At 42.9% G+C, this 17,706-nt stretch overlaps 1 protein-coding gene across 2 annotated transcripts in view; it reads right to left on the minus strand.

The window, feature by feature from the left end:
* Positions 1 to 6,815: 6,815 nt before the first annotated feature.
* Positions 6,816 to 17,706, minus strand: part of PLEKHA8 (pleckstrin homology domain containing A8) — a 31,206-nt gene continuing 20,315 nt past the window's right edge. For both annotated transcript variants that reach the window (XM_068207990.1, XM_068207997.1), the window contains 4 exons: positions 16,644 to 16,774; positions 16,076 to 16,146; positions 14,766 to 14,827; positions 6,816 to 13,834 (listed from right to left, as the gene is read on the minus strand). In XM_068207990.1, coding sequence (XP_068064091.1) covers positions 13,637 to 13,834; positions 14,766 to 14,827; positions 16,076 to 16,146; positions 16,644 to 16,774 — 462 coding nt within the window. In that variant the 3' untranslated portion in view covers positions 6,816 to 13,636. The remainder of the gene's footprint in view (positions 13,835 to 14,765; positions 14,828 to 16,075; positions 16,147 to 16,643; positions 16,775 to 17,706) is intronic.

The raw sequence follows: 17,706 nt of genomic DNA on the forward strand, positions 1-17,706 counted from the left end.
TAAGTCTACCACACAAAATGCTGCAAGGAGATGTTTAAAGAGCTGTTGGAAAAATGACATTTTAATTCACAAAGGGTGAGGCAATGAGAGCACTTTCTAAAAGGCTTTCAAGTTCTTTCTCTGATAGCTTTTGCCTAAGGAGATGGATATGGCAAAGCAAGGGTCCCTTCCCTGGAAACCATTCCTTTGCAAGGAAAGCACACAATAATGGGCTATTGAACTCTGCTACAGGCAGCATAAGGTACTGGCAAAAGGACAGACAACTGGTGAATGTAAAATTTAGATCAGGAATTTGGATCAGAGTAACTGATACTTAATCTGGTAAGAGACCATACAACTTGTAGACAATTAGAGTACTGTCAGGCCTTAACCAAAGAGAGAAAAGGAACAAAGCCTAAGCAAATGAGCCATTTGTGTCTTTAATGAACATAGTCAGTGAAAAAACCCCACAATATTAATATGTCCAGTTACATGCTCAGCAATGTGTTCTATGCAGAAAGCTGGTGTCACTCCAGGGCCAAAAAGGCCAGAGCAAAGCCTGGGCACATGCTTTCATTGCATCAGCAATTACTGGGGCATTAAGGAGGATGGCCCTGAACCAGCCCAGCCAGGGAAGGCTGTATTTGAAAGGATGGGCAGGCCAAATTATATTAGAGGACTGTACTCCTGATGGAAATTACATTAGTGGCTACTTCCCTCCCTCCATCCCTGACAAAATCTCGGCACTTAAAAGGCACTGAGTTATAGTCCTGGCCTTTTACAGCTTTTAATTCACTCTGACAGTTTCCCTGAGCATCTGAGGGAGGGTCCAGTTTGGATGCATAATCTTCTCCAGTGACAGAGAAGAGGGTTTAAACAGATATATTTTACTGCAGCCTTCCCACACACTACTGAGCAAGTGGCTCTCCTGCATGGAGTGCTGCTCAGGATTTTCTTTGGAAAGGAGTGGGAAGGGGAATGATGGAGCTGTACCCCTCAAAGCCACTGATAGCAAAGCCGAGGGTTGCAGCAGGGCATTGCACGGAGCAGGAGCCACTCTGGCCAGTGTGGCTGGGGTGGGAAGGGGCCTCATGCTGCCACGTGTGCACCAGAGCATCTCATGTTCTTCAGGAAAAGCTGTCTGCAGTGCTGTCCCCAGGGCTAATGCTGCTGGTAGTATGTCCTGCAGGACACAGGGAAGGACAAAGCACTCCTGAGCCGTTCTGCAGGTGCAGCTGGGAGCCTGCCGGGCTGGTCTGTGGAAACACAAACACAGAGGTTCAGAATCTGAGCTAATGGCACAATAAATCAGCCAGGAGGAAGAGGAGGTAACATTAACCTACTCACACAGCAGCATGTTTAGTATATTTAGCAACTTGGCAACTGATCACCCTCTCTTAGCTGGTCTAAAGTGTCACCATTCAATGAGGGAATAAACTGACATCAGCATTAAATTCAAGCCCATAGCAAGATTTCTTTGACCCTTGTGTCAGGTGTGGAGGAAGCTTTCAGAATTCATCTTGAAGAGCAGTCAGAGCCCTGTCAGGGTCTGTAGCATCCTCTGTAGGGTAAACAGGGGACTGGGTGTTGATGGTTATTCACTGTCACCTACTTGGGAGGAAGAGACACCCAATGGAATTTCCCACTGAGCCACCTCAGAGTGCTGTCTTACCGTGGAAATGCAGGCATGTAACAATTACTTTCCTTTGCCCTCCTAACCAGAACACCCCCAGTCTGGTGGAGCAAGGAGAGAACTGCTTGAGAACCTCATTTGTTTCCCAAACCCTTTGTGGGATCCCAGAAACTCTTTAGTGAGTTATTGGAAGAGAAGAGCTGCCATTGCTCCCTGCCTTGCTCATTTCAACTAGCCCCATGAAACTCATCATGCATCAGTTGGGAGAGGCTGTGCTGAGCCAGTCAGACATTTGGGGCAGGTTATGTTTGGTGTTTCCCATGCCTTCCTCTCAGAGGTTATTTGATGGACAAATGGGGATACAGAGGAGCCTGGCAACCCTCATGCTTCACAGCAATGTAAATTTCTTTTGCACATTTCCGCTGGGTTTGACATTTTACCTGCCTGGCACTACTACTGCTCTGAGGACAGGATGTGCCAAGAAATAGAACATTGAGGACTGCTCAGGTTTTGAGTTGTTAGCAGATTTAAAGGAGAGGATGACTGATGAGAGGTGAGAAACAGAATAGTTCAGGTGACTGAACTGTACAGAACTGGCTGGTTGAAATGTTTGTATTATGGGCAAAGATCTACAGGGGGTTGTGAAATACAATGGAATGCTGGGTTTGAACTGTGATGCCCCAGTACGTTCAGATAAACCATCATAAACCACATGGTGGCTGTAGTGACAAGTTACTGTTTTGTGTCATTTGAGCACAGGTTGGTTGTCAAACCAACCCCAGCAGCAGCCCCAACGCAGAAGCATGGGACCAGTGGGAAAAGCTGGCAATCTCGCTGGTCTTGGTGGGCGCAGTGAAGGGCAGAGAGGCTCGCTCTGTGCCAGGATTTTTTGAGCAAGACAATATCTGGTGTGAAAGACTGCAGGATTACAGCTTCTAAATAAAACTCCGAGAGCTGTACCTGCTGCTGCCTGGGGACAGCAAGCTCTGCCTCATGCTGCCTGAGACTGAGCTGTTATGCTAACTTAAGACGTCAAATATTTGTCCTCTCCTCCACATTGTCACATTATTTGATGAGCAATTATGTCCTGTAGGTTTGTCAGGGAGTAACCACCTGGCAGGGATGATTAAACTGCCTATGGAATAAATAGCTTGACATGACAGAGTTTGTACTGGGCACTGGCAAAGAAGAAGAGAGCCCTAAGGCCGTGCAAATACTGTGTTTCTTCCTCCTGCATTCAGCAATGGAGTATCTGTCAGGCCATTTGCAAGGGAACTGCCCCTGTATTTTGCAGCCCTGAGGAAGGCAGGGCTCCAGCTGCAGGGCAAAGAGAGCTAAATCTTCCTGCCAAAGCCCCCAGAAGGCCCTTGGGGGGTTTCTGCAGCACGGTGGGGGTGATGCTCTTTGTTTGCAACACTCACATCCACGTTTCCTGGCAGGGTGATCTGCTTGGTGAGCACATTTATCTGTATGTGAAGGCTGACAACGTCTTAATTTCTGCTGTAACCATGGCAGATGAATTGCATCGGGGTTTGGGAGTGGAAGGAGTCCCCCCCACAACCTCAATACCTGTGGCTCAGCTGTGGCTGAGGGACCCAGCTGTAATTTACCAATGTGGTTATATATGTCTTAGATTTATTTAGGGATATAAACAGAGATTTCCAGACCCTGCCTTGGTTCCACCAAACTTTGAAGCCTGTAAGAAACTCCTTTAAGACAAGACTCCCTCCTTCCCTATTTTTTTTCTCTTTCTGTTTTAATAAAAAGGTGATAGCAAATAGCTGTTTTTGAAAAGTTCCACTGGTGTAGGAATATCTTGGTTTATATGTTCTTAGACCTTCAATAGAAAAGAAAGTAGAGCTCTATTTGAGATGGTTGGTAGACAAAAAAATATGAATGTGGACAGATAAATCCTCTCCCTGGATGGATAACAGCTACATACTCACAAGCTGGGAACATTGCCTGATGATACAGGGTTAAGAAAATGTAAATTATTATTTAATTACTTTATCCAAAGCGAAAGAGCTTGGACAGGAGGGAGTCCTATTTCAGAAGGAGTGTAGTCTGGATTGATGAACTCTCCACACAAGACTACGTAAGTAAATAAAGTGCTACATGAAGAAACTTCTGGGCTGGCTGACAAGAAGCATGTCCAAATGCTTTGAAATAGCCCAGGGTTTTCCCCAGATTCTGCTCAGGGGCTGGTTTGAGCCCCAGGGGAGAGCAGCCTGCTCAAGGTGACTGATGAAGTGTGAGGTGGGGATAAGGAACAGTGACTATTTATACTCTGAGAGTGCACTGTAGCTGGAAGGTGACAGAATATAGACCCTTAAAAGATTCGTGGGGAAGGAAAGGGAATTTAGTAAGCTGGACTGAAGAAAATAAATGATGAAATGTCCTGGCATGGTCCACTGAGCGATCGGGACATTCAGTACATCCCAACAAGGAGAGGAGCACGTGCAAGAAGGTTCCTGTGCCCGGGTGCACATGTGCTGAGGCAGAACTGTCAGTGCCTCACACCACAGCCAGGGGCACAGAACAAAGCTGTGTGGGACAGCAGGCCCCCTGCTCCTGGTGAGGGGGTTTTTGGCAAGAAAGCCTCTCCCAGCTGCCCCAGGGCTCGGAGGGGCGCAGGTTTCACAGCCATGTCCTGCTCATGGGGCAGAGCTGCTCGGTTGGTTTGGGAAAGCTGGCTGCTGCTCCCTTGTGTGCTGCACGGAGCACTGGGTTCACGTACCTGAGGCCACAGATCCGCTGTCACATCTGGGAGACAGCGAGGTGGGCGAGGGGCGGCAGCGCAGCAGAGGCGGCAGCCACTGCCCAGCTCCTCCCGCCTGCTGGAAGAGGTTGGGCACCAGCTGCCAAGCAAGACAGCAATGGAAAGCTATGACCTATAGGGAACTACGTGAGCCATATCTGGTCTCTGAAGACTACAGATGAGCTGGCAATAGCAGCGCTGGAAACAGATGCTAAACTGACTGGAAGTTATTTTGGCAGAAAGCCATAGCTGGAGCAGGAGCCCTGGTACAAACAAATTGATGCAAAATGCATTTTGGAGTCTCAGATCTGTTTGATTTTGGGAAAACAGAGCTGCTCTCTCTTTGGCATTGCTGTAGGGCTTTGCTCAGGCCACACACCAGTGCATCTTGCTGAAAGAATTGAGGTACAGGCAGAGAAAGCAGCAAAATTCTGCTGGCTGGCACCAGCACCCACTGCGGGGAAGCAGCATCTTAGTGAAGCTCCTTGGCTGACAGCTCTGGATGGCTGTATCACCAATTTCAGCTCCTCCTTCTGCAGGCAGAACTGCACTCATGGTGACACCACCCTAGAGTTGCAGGTAAACAATGAAAGGTCCTGGAGAAATTTTATGAGACGTTGCAAGCCGGGACACCAACAAAGAAATACAGGCTGGTAAAAGGTGAAGGCTAGGGGAATGACAAAACACAACAAAAGCTGGAAATTTTTTTTCTCTAATCCCCAGACTTGGAGGTTGAGCCTGTAGTGCCATCAGTGCAGTCTTTCCGAGAACCATCCCCTCACAGGAGCAGGGCAAGGAAGCTGACTTTTTTTTTTTTTTTTTTTTTTTTTGGAAACACACAAGAAATAAATCTAAAACCTGTGTTAGACACAGGAGGAGTGAGTGGGATAAATATCTGTTCATTAAGAAATATATTTGGGTCAATGTATTGAAATATTAGGAAAAAAACATATGGTGACATCTTGGACAACAGCATTCAAATGGACAGACACTTAAATTGGCTGCACCAATGTGTGGTGTACTGCAGCATCTCCTGCAATTCCTCTTCTCAGTCCTCATATTTGTGCTTGATTCTTACTCTACCAGTTCTCAAATGATAAAACTTTTCTTTCCATGGCTAGAATTCAGGGAACAACTTTGCATAAATGTGTTAAACTGATGTTTAAAAGCTGTACTCCAGGTTTTGCTGTAGTGCTGAATCATGGTCCCCTATTGTGCATTTCAATAGCTTTTTATTTCCTGGAGGTCAGCAAAACTGCATGCCAGGCCCATGCTGCCCCCAGAGTAGGCAGGGTTTCCAGCTGGGCTGAAAGGAAACCAGGCCACTGAAGGCTGCACTCTGCCTCGTTGCATTGGTCATAGCTTTGGTGCTGTGAGCTTGCACTGTCTTTCCCTCTTAAAATCAGAACACATACTTTTTATCCATACAGATGAACCCTAAGGAAAAAAGAATATTTAAGGATATTTTGGTTATTACAGAATCTAATGTGTCCTCTTTGACCTCCCAATTTTAACAGCAGCACGTATGTGTTCCTACAAACCCTACATGCTTGGCACACCAATTTCTTATTTTGAATCATGGATCTAGATGACTGCAGGGACAGGAATTTAGCAGCCAGCATCACATGGTCTGACCTTTACTAACAAATATGGCAAACTGTCAAAGCTGGGGCTCTTTCTGCAGCTCATCTGGGATCCTGTAGCAGCAACAGATTCACTTTTCTAATCAGCAGAAGTGGCAGTGAGGTGACACTCACCTGGGAGGTATCCTTTTGTGCATGGGAGTCCTACCAGAACATGTCTGTGCAGGGCTGCTGGTCTGTGTTTGGCTGTTCAGGAGAATGAGGCAGATTGCAGAGGGGACTGACCACTCATGCTCAGCCCTTGCTGAAGCAAATACAACTTCTGGCCTTTCCAAGGATGATGCTCTGGGGCCAACTGCAGTTAGAAGGGCTCAGAATCTCCTGCATCCCATGGGAGACAGCAGCTCTGGCTGAGCAGTGCTGCTGCAATGGGATATATGCAGCCCATCCCACCCCTGCCACATGGCTGGTTAGGCACAGGCAAGGGCTCTTCTGTTGAGAAAATAACCTCTGCCCAGCTCTCTGCCTGGTTGTTGCCATTTAACACAGGGACTTGCCCTTGCTAGAGACACGACTGGGTATCACAGATCTGCTGTCAGGTCCATGCTGTCTTCAGATGGAGAAAGAAAAGGGAGAGGAAAGGGATAGCTTCCACCCGCATTAAGGAGCGCCAGTCCTTACTCGCATCTCAAGATGACCACACAGGAGTTGCTGAAGCCCTTGAAAGCTCTATGGAAGAGATTCAAGTCCAAGGACAAACAATACATGTAATTTGAAAATACAAATTCCTCTCACACTGCCTGGCTGGGTTTCGTAACTACAATATTCCCATATTTACACTGGCCAAGGACTCACAACTATGTGCCAGACACAGCTTTTATTCTCACAGTCTGAACAGGCTTCATGTGTGTTAACATTCTTCATACAAAGATACATACAGGCAGTTTCTGTCAACCAGAAACATACTGGTTTCAACTGTTCACACAGTAACCATAACAAATGGAGTCCTGAAGAGCACTTTAGGCCCTATATTGTAATAAAAGAAACAAAATCCATGCATGGAAAAAAACGAGATTTAAAAACATGCTTATTTAAAATAAGTTTATTATAATGAAATAATATAAAAGTCTGTCAAAGTCTTCAAAACGCTCCAAAAGAAGAGACAGACACTGTATGATTTGAGAGATGATGCAGACTGGAAACTTCAGAGTATTTCAGACTGAACTGCTTATGACAGCACAATTTGTGCAAAGCTTACACTCAGAGAGGTGATTTGGGCAGCACGAAGAAGCCCTTAGAATTCAGTAAATTTAAAGTGTGAGGCAATATACCTTCTCTTTGTCTTTAAATCTGTTCCAGTATGCATATATTTTAGTATGCAAAGTAAGGCTTACATTAAACTTAATTTGACATTGATAAAAGTGTATGCCCAAAACTGGCTTGAAAAAAAGAAAATAGGAAAGGAAACCATAAAAGCAAGCTGCCTTGGTTTTCAGTTTAATTATTGTATTCTGGAATGCAATTTACTCATTTAGTTTCAAGTAGACAAATCTCAAACTTTCAACATGGCTTTAAATAAAGGAATCAATAACTTTTGGACTCCTTGAATGCTGAAATGCAAAAGAAAGTTAATATAGTGTTAAGAAGAAATAAGGAAATGAAAACAAGGAAGTTTCATATTTAAAAAATCCAGCTTTAGCACATCCAAAGTATGTGGGGGAGAAATCTTACACCAAGAAAGGGATGTTAAAATGACAATCTAAGACTGCATTTTGAAGAACTGCATGCCAGTGGGATGGTGCACGTGTGTGTAAGTGAAGCATACGCCTATGTCATAACTTCAAAGCAAGTGCATAAATCCTTGTGTCAACTGTGAGCAGGATCAGCTATGGCCTGGGTTTGCTCAGAGCCAGTAAGTGCACTATGACACCCCTCCTGCACCAGGGATGTTTTATATTGCTTGAAGCAAGCAGAAGTTTGCAGGGTTTGTCACCAGGGGGCTACAGAAGGTACCAACAAGGCATGAATTCAGTTATTTCCACACTGCTTTTTTTTTTGTTTTGCTATCTGTGCTATGCAGGCAAAAGAAGAGAAATAAATAAACTAAAACAACAAAATAAAACAACAAAACAAAAAAAACCTTGTGCTTTCATTCCTATGATGCAGAACACACAAGTCTGAAATGCCCCAATTTACGCTGCCTGCCAAAGAATTAATTTCTGAATATCTGAGTTTATATTTGCATGCCTTATAAGGCATCCTGCTTTGCTCTGACAGCAACAGCTCTCGTAGCAAAGCAGACAGTGGATAGAAAGGAAGGACCAGGTGAGAAAAAGGTCAAAGCAGCCAGGTAGGAACATGCTAAAGATCTTTCCTGGTATCTGATAGGCAGTTTAAGCTTCCCTAAAGGTTTTCACAAAAGCAGAAGTGACAATGAAAAGAAAGGGTTAGAAGGTACAGCATATGTAGCACTTTTTTCTACAACAGCCCACACCCCTTTGCCAAAGCAGGTTGCAAACACCTGGGGCAGATTTTGGGCATACTTTTTACATGTCCAACCAACTAAGCAACACATTTCAAACTAGGAAAGATTTTAAAAGCAAACAGCTGTTAACTTAAATCCTGATGATGCTTTACAAAAAGCTTGTAAGTGAAGGTACATGGCCCTTAGCTTTAAATGCATAAGTTAAAGGGAGATCCACAGCACAACAGTGTCAAGACGGGATGTTTCAATCACCGTTATGTTTACACTAAAGTACTTGAGAATGCAGTTCACAGTCCACAATTGTAACGTCACAGAACTTCAATATGGAACTGAGTATGGTGTCTTTGAATAGCAGAGGGGACTCCAGAACACAGCTTGTTTAAAAAAAAGACATTAAAAAAACCACAAAATAAATAAAATAAATAAAAGTATCCGATTACTAAGCAGAACTTGACTGCAATTGAGTGTTCTGCTCTAATGCCAATGACATTATATAAAAAAGATGTGTTCATGATCTCTATTCAAATCTGCTGACTGCAATTATTCAGTACTAGATAGCACTTCTATCAGATTGCTTTGGGATTTACCATGTCTCAGCAAGGATGCACACTGCCTGTCTCATACGCTGTATCAGACTTCTACACTCACTACACTAAGTTCACAAAAAGCAGCCTTTCTCCCCTCTAGGGTAAGGCTATGATTACTCTTATTTCACCTTGGGTAAGTAAAATCCCTGAGAATATGCAACTGTTAGACATTGAAGGAAACAGCCAAAAGCATTTCTAAAGGAAAGGGATGCAAAACTTCAGACTAGCACAACTTAAGAAACCAAAGCAGTTCATGTGAAGTATAGAGAGCCAGGGTGCTGTTATCTGAGAGTTATGTGGATCTCTATCAGTGTGCAGGTCATTTATAAATGTCAGCCATTAAAAAAAAAAAACAAACCACAACAAAGAAAACAACCCTAACTAATCAACAAACCAAACAGATGAAACAGAAAACACTGACCTTCTCTCCAATTGTAAATTTGAAGGCCAAAAATTAGTTGCTTGTTCTCCACAATTATTCTAATGCCATCCTCTCTGCTTGCCAAACACCAGAGAAAAAGACAGTGAGTTGTTTATCAGTGCATTTGCTTCCACTTGGTCATCTGGCCCACTACATGCTGGGAAGTGTAATTTGGAGTTCAGCTCTGTAACATGCTGCATGGGTTTCTTTCTCAGTGGTGGTTTGACTGCAAAGATAGCATTCAGAAGTCTTAGAAGTGCTCAATGCCCTGCAAGAGCAGGGCATGGAGAAGTGCAAGTTTTGAAGGCAAGGAGACCTTGCTCAATTCATTCTCTGCAAGGCCCCTGTTTAATAACAAGCACAGAGGGGTCTCCTGGAGCCACGGTCTCCTAAAAACGTTCTCAAGCACCAATTCCAGAGTTCAGAAAAAAACAACTTTACACAGAAGAGCAAGATGAGAAAGCCTGCTCTGAAGTAGGATGCAATGCTCATTAGAGAGTCTTTAATGTGGAACACTCTCCTTGCTTGTTGGATGACAGAAGAATGGTAGAACTCAGTAACTGGAGCTAGTGGGCTAATGAAGCTGTTCTTTGCCTACAAAATAAAGCCTCCTGACTTTTTGAAACAAATTTTGCATCTGATGCACACCCAAAAAACTAGTGGTTCTCCTGCTATTTAAAAAAAACAAACCAAAACAAAACAGAAACCCCAAAAATACCACCAAATACTCCAAGCTGAATATACTTTCCTACTACTAGAAAAACTTAAGAACAAAAAGGAATTCTATTTTTTTTGTGATCTGACAGTTAATTTCTAGAGAAGAGGGATCTCTTCCTGGTCTTCCCATAACCTAGTTGATATTTCATGGAAATGTGGTCTCCATTATTTTTTCAGACCATTCAGCTAAAAACTGTTACAGTGAAGTTTCCCACAGAACAGCTGAAAACCATGAGGAAACCACACAGGTTGGTTCTTGTCCTACAGGAGTGGTTTCTTTGGATTCATGATTAGAAGCAGGAGACAACCAAATTCCAAAAGCTCTCAGCTTCATTTTTAGCACTGTGAGTAGTGACATAATTGAATAGAGCTTTGGTCAAAAGTTTTGACTATGTATTCATACACATACTTAATTTAAGAAAATCCACAAAACTAAAACCTGATTCTTTCTGATCCCTCTTGAGTACCAAGGAAATATAGATGGGTAAAACCCAGAGATGACAGAGCAAGAAGTCACACTATTTAAACAGTCTCTTGGGAATCTGGAAAGGTCCCAGCTGACTGGAAGCTGACAAGCATTGTCCTGATTTTCAAGAAGGGGAAGAAGAAGGGCCCTGGAAATTACAGGCCTATCAGTCTCACTTCAGTGCCAAGTAAAATCATGGGAAGGACTATTCTGGGAGGTACTGAAAAACACCTGAAAGATAATGCAGTCACTGGTCACAGCCAGCACAGCTTCATGACAGGGAAGCCTGATTGTCGAAACCGATTTCCTTCTGTGACAGGGTAACCTAGTTATATCTAGGAAAGCCAGCTGATGTCATCTTTTTGGACTTCAGCAAAACTTTCAACACCTTCAACACTGTCTCTCACAGTATCCTTCTGGACAAGATGTCCAGCACACAGCTGAATAACCACGTTACATGATCAGTGAGCAACTGGCTCATGGGCTGGGCACAAACAGTTGTAGTGACTCATCAGGCTGATGTCCTATCCCTAGTGGAGTTCCACATGGCCCCATGCTTGGCCCTGTGCTTTTCAACATCTTCATAAATGACTTGGACACAGGACTGGAAGAGATGCTAGGTAAGTTTGCCAACAACCAAATTAGGACGAGCTAAACTGAGACTCCCTTGAGGGCAGGGAGGCCCTGCAGAGAGACTCTGACAAATTGGAGAGGGGCAATCACTAAATGCATGAAGTTTAGCAAGGGCAAGTGCCAGATTCTGCACCTGGGACAGGACAGTCCTGGTTGTGTGCATAGACAGGAATGAGATGCTGGAGAACAGCACTGCAGAGAGTTTAGGGGGTCCTGGTTGATGGCAAGCTGAATCTGAGTTAGCAGCGCCCTGGCAGCCAAGAGGGCCAACCCTGTTCTGGGGGGCAGACACAGCATGGCCAGCCAGGCAAGGGAGGGGATTGTCCTGCTCTGCACTGGGGTGGCCTCACCTTGAGTGCTGGGGGCAGTTTTGGGTGCCACAATATAAAAAACTCATTAACCTGTCAGAGAATCTCCAAAGGAGGGCCATGAGGATGCTGAAGGGTCTGGAGGATGTGGAGGGTCTGGTCGCCTGATGAGGAGGTCACTTTGTTTGTTCAGCCTGGAGAAGAGGAGACTGAGGGGAGACCTCACTGTGGTCTTTAGCATCCTCACAAGGGGAAGAGAGGAACAGACACTGATCTCTTCACTCTCATGACCAGTGATGGCATTCAAGGAAATGACACGAAGCTGAGTCAGGGGAGGTTTAGGTTGGATACCAGGTAAAAGCTTTTCACCCAGAGGGTGACTGGACACTGGAACAGGCTGCCCAGGGAAATGGTCACAGCACCGAGCCTGTCTGAGCTCAAGTAGCTTTTGGACAATGCTCTCAGGCACATGATGGGATTCTTGGGGTGTCCTCTGCAGGGCCAGTAGTTGGGCCTGATGATCCTGACCCCTTGGGTCTCTTCCAACACAGCATATTCTATAACTCTGTGAATGCCTAATTAGAGTCCTGGTATCTTTCTTTATACAGTAAGTTTGATGTTGGCCTTTTCTTCAGGTATCACATGCTTTTCTTAAAGCTCAGAATGCTAGGCTCTTTAGAAAGGATCAAGTATTCAGTGTGCAGAGGCTCCTGTCACAGAGCAATGCAGGGCAGCAGGTCTGCAGTACATTCATTTTACTAACACTGGTTTTAGCCTAGCAAAAGCCAGCACTACTTCTGTGAGTATGGCAACACTGCCTTCTGTATTTATGAAAACTTATTAATTCTAAGTACTGCACTAGCAGAGGTACTAGAACTCCTGCACATGAGTTAAACTCAGCTCTTTGTACAAAGCCATCTGAAGCCCTAGGTCAACACAGAGAGACCTGCTTATGCCTTGAACTGGAGTCAGTAATTCACAGACAGCCTTCTGGTTGGTCATTAGCTAAAAGGAGTTCTTCACTATTTTTAATAGCAGCAATGCTAATGGACACGTTTGTATCTGTATCAGCAAAATGGGAAAAAAGGGAAATCCTTCTTAATTTTTAGTCACTTCTAAATAATTTCAAAATTCGAGATTTGTAATTGGTCCCATGTTTAATAGCTCATCACAAATTTTAGCTTCCCCTTACTCATTTCATGTCTACTTGCATGAAGTTTCTGACCATAATGACAGTCTAGGAAGGATTTTAATGATACCTGATTTTCAAACTGCTAGCTGTACTCAACTAAAAAGCAAGCATTACAGTTTTATATGAATTTGATTCAAGAAACCCCTAAAACCAAAAGGTTTTTATGGCAGGGAAGCCACAGCACGTACTGGGAGCTGGTCAGGGAACACAACATCCTGTTTCAAAGGCTAGACCATGGGGCCACTCAGACCACCAGCCACATACACCTGTGGTGAAGATCTCTGTAATATTTGGATTAAAAAGTTTATTAAATAAATATTTATGTCATATTTAATGCAAATATATTATTTGCATTAAAGAGCTTCAACCAAAATTGAGGGACAAACTCACCACATCTGCTACTTCTGCTGCCAGGGTAACAATAACTCTCACTGTCCTCCTGCATCACAGCAGGGAGTGGGCACAGGGAATGGGAAAGTCAGAGGCAGCTGCACCTGCCTGTGTGCCATGTTGGTGACCCAACAGCTCTGCTGCATGAGCAGGTCTCTCCTCATGTACAGCAGCAAAGGCCAAATTCTGCTCTGTTACTTTTATGAGGTGAAGAGAAGAGGAGGTGCACAGGCAGAAGAGAAACAGTCAAAAACATTCATCACGGACATAGTTATGATCCAAAGAGAGACAGTACCTCTGCATTTAAATGCAACACAAGCATAATGAAAAGATAAAAATCACACATACCCTTCTCCCAAAACACTCAACACTCTTCCCACCTGAAAAGATACAACAAACAGAAATGATGTCCCAAAACCAAAATGGAAGAAATCTTTGTTAACAGACACAGTCCCTGAATTTTTAAGATGTGGTCTTGCTGTAGTTATACCACCTCATCTGACTCTAAACCATGTACTTCATAGAGAGTGTCCAAGATATTTAGCTGCTTTTCCATGGCTGGTAAGTAAATGTTGAGGTCTCTCTGCATTCCTTTGTAAAATGTTTCTTCCTGAGGATCGCAGTCATCTACAGACAGAGCTGCCACAAAATCTTCATACGTTGGAGCTGCCCTTAAAGCTAACTGGGAGAGGAAACAAAGCTTTTAGATTTGCAACACAGAATGGGAAAAGAAATACAACTAAATCCCTGAAAAACTTCTAAGACTTCCCTTTTTGCATTTAGACTGCATAGCTTCAATTTAATCATGTGTACATGATTAAATTATGAGAATTTTAACTAGAAGGGAGGTTAACTTTATAAAATATTTATTTTTTATTATTTTTGTGTAGATCCCCAGTTAAAGATATCTTCAGAGATGCCAGGCTTTTAGAAAGTGCTTGTGTATCATATTTTGTATAAATAAATTGAGCACATCAGAAATTAATTAAATACAAGCCCCAAATAAAGTATAGTTTGTTAGGGGAACTCCCAACCCAGTGTTACACACCATCACCAAATTCTCAACATGCTCTTCAGAAAGCTCTCTCCAACAATTCTGCTTCTCTCAAAGTCATGATTGTCTGGATGAGGTTTTCCTCTTTCCTTCTGTAATTTCAGTGATAATCTTCCCGTGACAGACACAAGGGGGAGCTGCCAGACTGGACAAAAAATCTCCTCTAGCCAATATTTTCTGCTTCAACACCCCACACACACTGTGCTAACCTCATCTGAATGTTCATCATATTCAAAGAGAGACCAATCTTCAAAAAATCAACCTCAAAGCCTCTTCTCTCCATTTAATAACCCTGCAAGACTGTGCTCAAAAGCACATAATTAAAAATTTGTGCATGCAAGTGCAATCTGCCTGTGTCATCTCTAGATAACAGGCTCCACCCCGAAAGCCCAGTACTAAACATAGTGAAAGCCACAATCCTCACTTTGAAAATAAGGTCTGGCAAAGGAATCTATTCATTTTAATACTTAGAATTTTAACAAAGTTTATTAATTACACACAATATAAGATCACATGAACAAGGTCCCCAGCTCTATCAGCAGCCAAGATAAATACTTACTGCAAAGACCCCGCGGACAACCCAACCATGGTGCTGCCGTAATGTCTTTCCATAAGCACTGTCTTAAAGGAAAAAAAAATAAAAATCAAGAGACAGATGTACGGCAGTTTTAAGTTTGTATCACAAAGAGTACACAGAGCTTAGAAATGACTATTCAAGGGTATATTCTTGCCACTCAACATAAATAATGTCTGTCTCTGAGTACCAAAGTTATGACTGAGAGGAGATGACAGATTTGGGATTTCTGCTGGGGTCTCAGCTCTGCTGTCAAATCCCCTTCAACTCATCCACAACAAGTAAGTGTTCTAACAGAAAGGAAGGCTAATTCAAAGTCTAAGAAAATACTGTATGGATTGAAATTCCAACAGTAAACCAAAGCTGCAGTGGTGGTATAGATATAGAAGGGCGTTTCAGGGGAAGAAAGGGAATGAAAAAGTAGAAAAAAACAGCAACATGACTCTGCTGCAGACACAGAGCAATTCAAGGAGCAGTTCAGTGCTGAAGCCTTCAGACTCAGAAGGTCAAATAAGTGCCAAATAATCACTTTCCATGGTGTTTAACAGCCATATCTGGTAGCAATGTATTTACAGCCTCACTTCCAAGAGCTGCTACATACTTCAGCGTAGTAGTTCTTTTTACTAATCCTATAAGGCAACTGTTTCACTGTGTAAAAGAAGACAATATAAAAATATTAAAAAAAAAAGCTGGTTTAAATCCTTGGTTTAAAGGATTATTACAACATAATACTGCATGCATATAGAGAAGGTCTTACCCAGGAGTAGCCAAGTCAAGTCTAAGGGGGGGTTTGTATTTTGTTTTGGACTTGCTGTGGCCAGTAGCCCGACAAAGAAAGTGTCAGAAATTGTGTACTTGGAAAAAATCCTTCTTCTTTGTTACAACCTCCCTTCTAATTCATGCAGGCAATTCACAGCCAAATTGGCGATTTCAAAGAAAGATGGCAAATTACACAAGGAACTAGAAAACTAACAAAACAGCAATTATACATTTGGAAGTGCTCCCACTGAAAACCAGTAGAGAAATTTGAATGAGTCAAAGCACTTGACCATCTCCTCTGCCAAAAGTATGCCAATTAAAGGAATCTTTATTTGCTAATGAATCGACATTTACCAGTTATCTAGTAATCCATCTCAAGGCAGCCATTTAAAAAAACTGCAGTTTTCAAAAATGTTATGTCTTAGAGACCACTTGCCTCATCAGCAACTGAAGAAGACACAAGTTCTAAACAAGGAGGAAAGTAGCCAAGTATGTGAATGTAGAAGCACATGAAGAATGAAGCAAGTGGCACTTACTCAGAGCTGTTTGGATATTCTTTTCCCCATTCTTCACTTCCGTCAAAAACCCTTTCAAGAACTTTAAACCTCTGCCAGGATGAATCCGTGAAATAAAAAGAAACCATGTTTATAAAAAAGTAATCCAAAGTATAACAAAGCCCCCAAAGTTGCAGTACAACTTGAAAGTGCAATAAAACTTGGTATTAAGAAGCCAATTTCAATCTGAACAAAATTGCAGCCACCTCCTCCAGCCTCTCTCCCAGTCCAAGTGAAAAACACTTTGCTAAAAATATCTGCTGCAGCTTGAAATCATCTGCTTGATGCCCTAGCCAAGTAGGATCAGTCAGTCATTCACTGTAACTTCACTTTTACTGGAAAAAAGTTTGCCTGCAATGTTTTTTTCAGGCCTTATGGCAAAGTTGCATTGATAGAACCACAGAAAGCACATTAATCTTGAAGCTGGCCAGTTTGGATTGATGGAGCCTGTGGGAAGTAACCAGCCTGCCCCATGTACATACGCCTGCACTGGGGAAAGGGCCCTCATTACACCAGCAGTTCACAGTGAAGGCAGCTACGAGGCCATTACCTTTTCAGCCACAGGAGAGCCTCTGTAGCAGAGTTTCTAACTTGTGCTACACCTGCATTCACTTCATGGAGCACAATCTTCTGAAGGGTATCAAACTCTTCTTTGTTGGTTATAAATTTCTGGTTTATTTTCTGGAAAGAACATAATAGACAAAACTTTAGGTCTTTTAAGGCCCAATAGGGGCTTATAATAAATACCCCCTCGTTCACCAGGACTCTTCCCTGCTAAGAGATACTACAAATTCCCAAGGATGTCACACACTCCCCATGGCATGGCACGGCTGCTCTGACAAGCTGGGCATGCCATCCCAGGGCACACCTCAGACACATCTGGCTAACACAACCAAATTAAAGCATCTCAGTCAAAAATTTACATGGGACTTACCATTTCTATCCAACAAAATGCTTGAAGTTACTATGACATTCTCCCCACTGGAGGAAAGGAGTTAATTCAAACTGCTCTTCAAGCAAAGTCCCATTTGCCCAGAGCTTCAACTACAAGCAAAATCTATCTTCTGACCACTGCAAACTCTCACTATTACACTTAGCAGTGCTCACCATGTCTATGGTTTCCATTTATTCCCATGTTTCTATACTTAACTCCTCATACAAACAAAAGAGACAATATATATGGGGCATACAAACAGATTTTTCTTCTACATTAAAGGAGTAGCTGCTTATCACTTGACAATAAATATTCTATGTTTTAGGTTTTTAAATAGCATTCTTTTCTCTTGTTATTTTCAGTTTTCCAGGGGCTACCTTCTATAAGATAAGCAACCAAACAAATCTGATTGTGTACAATATTCCTTTAGCATACACTCAGAAGATACCTTTTGCTTTTATTTTTCTTTTCTTGAAAGAAAATGCTACAAAAAGTCTTGCTATGAACACATTTTGTCTCATAACCAGTACTTCAAAGGTTCTTGAAGGTACTTGAAGCTGGAAGAACTTCCAGAACAAGAACCAAGCCTGCATGGCCTGCCCCAGTCTGCTGAGAAACTGCTTCTTAAACTGCTTCTCAATCCTACTTGACTGAGCAAAGGAGTTTTTCTCTCACCCCC

Source organism: Anomalospiza imberbis, chromosome 1, assembly GCF_031753505.1.
Source record: "Anomalospiza imberbis isolate Cuckoo-Finch-1a 21T00152 chromosome 1, ASM3175350v1, whole genome shotgun sequence".
In the NCBI taxonomy this organism is placed as follows: domain Eukaryota; kingdom Metazoa; phylum Chordata; class Aves; order Passeriformes; family Viduidae; genus Anomalospiza; species Anomalospiza imberbis.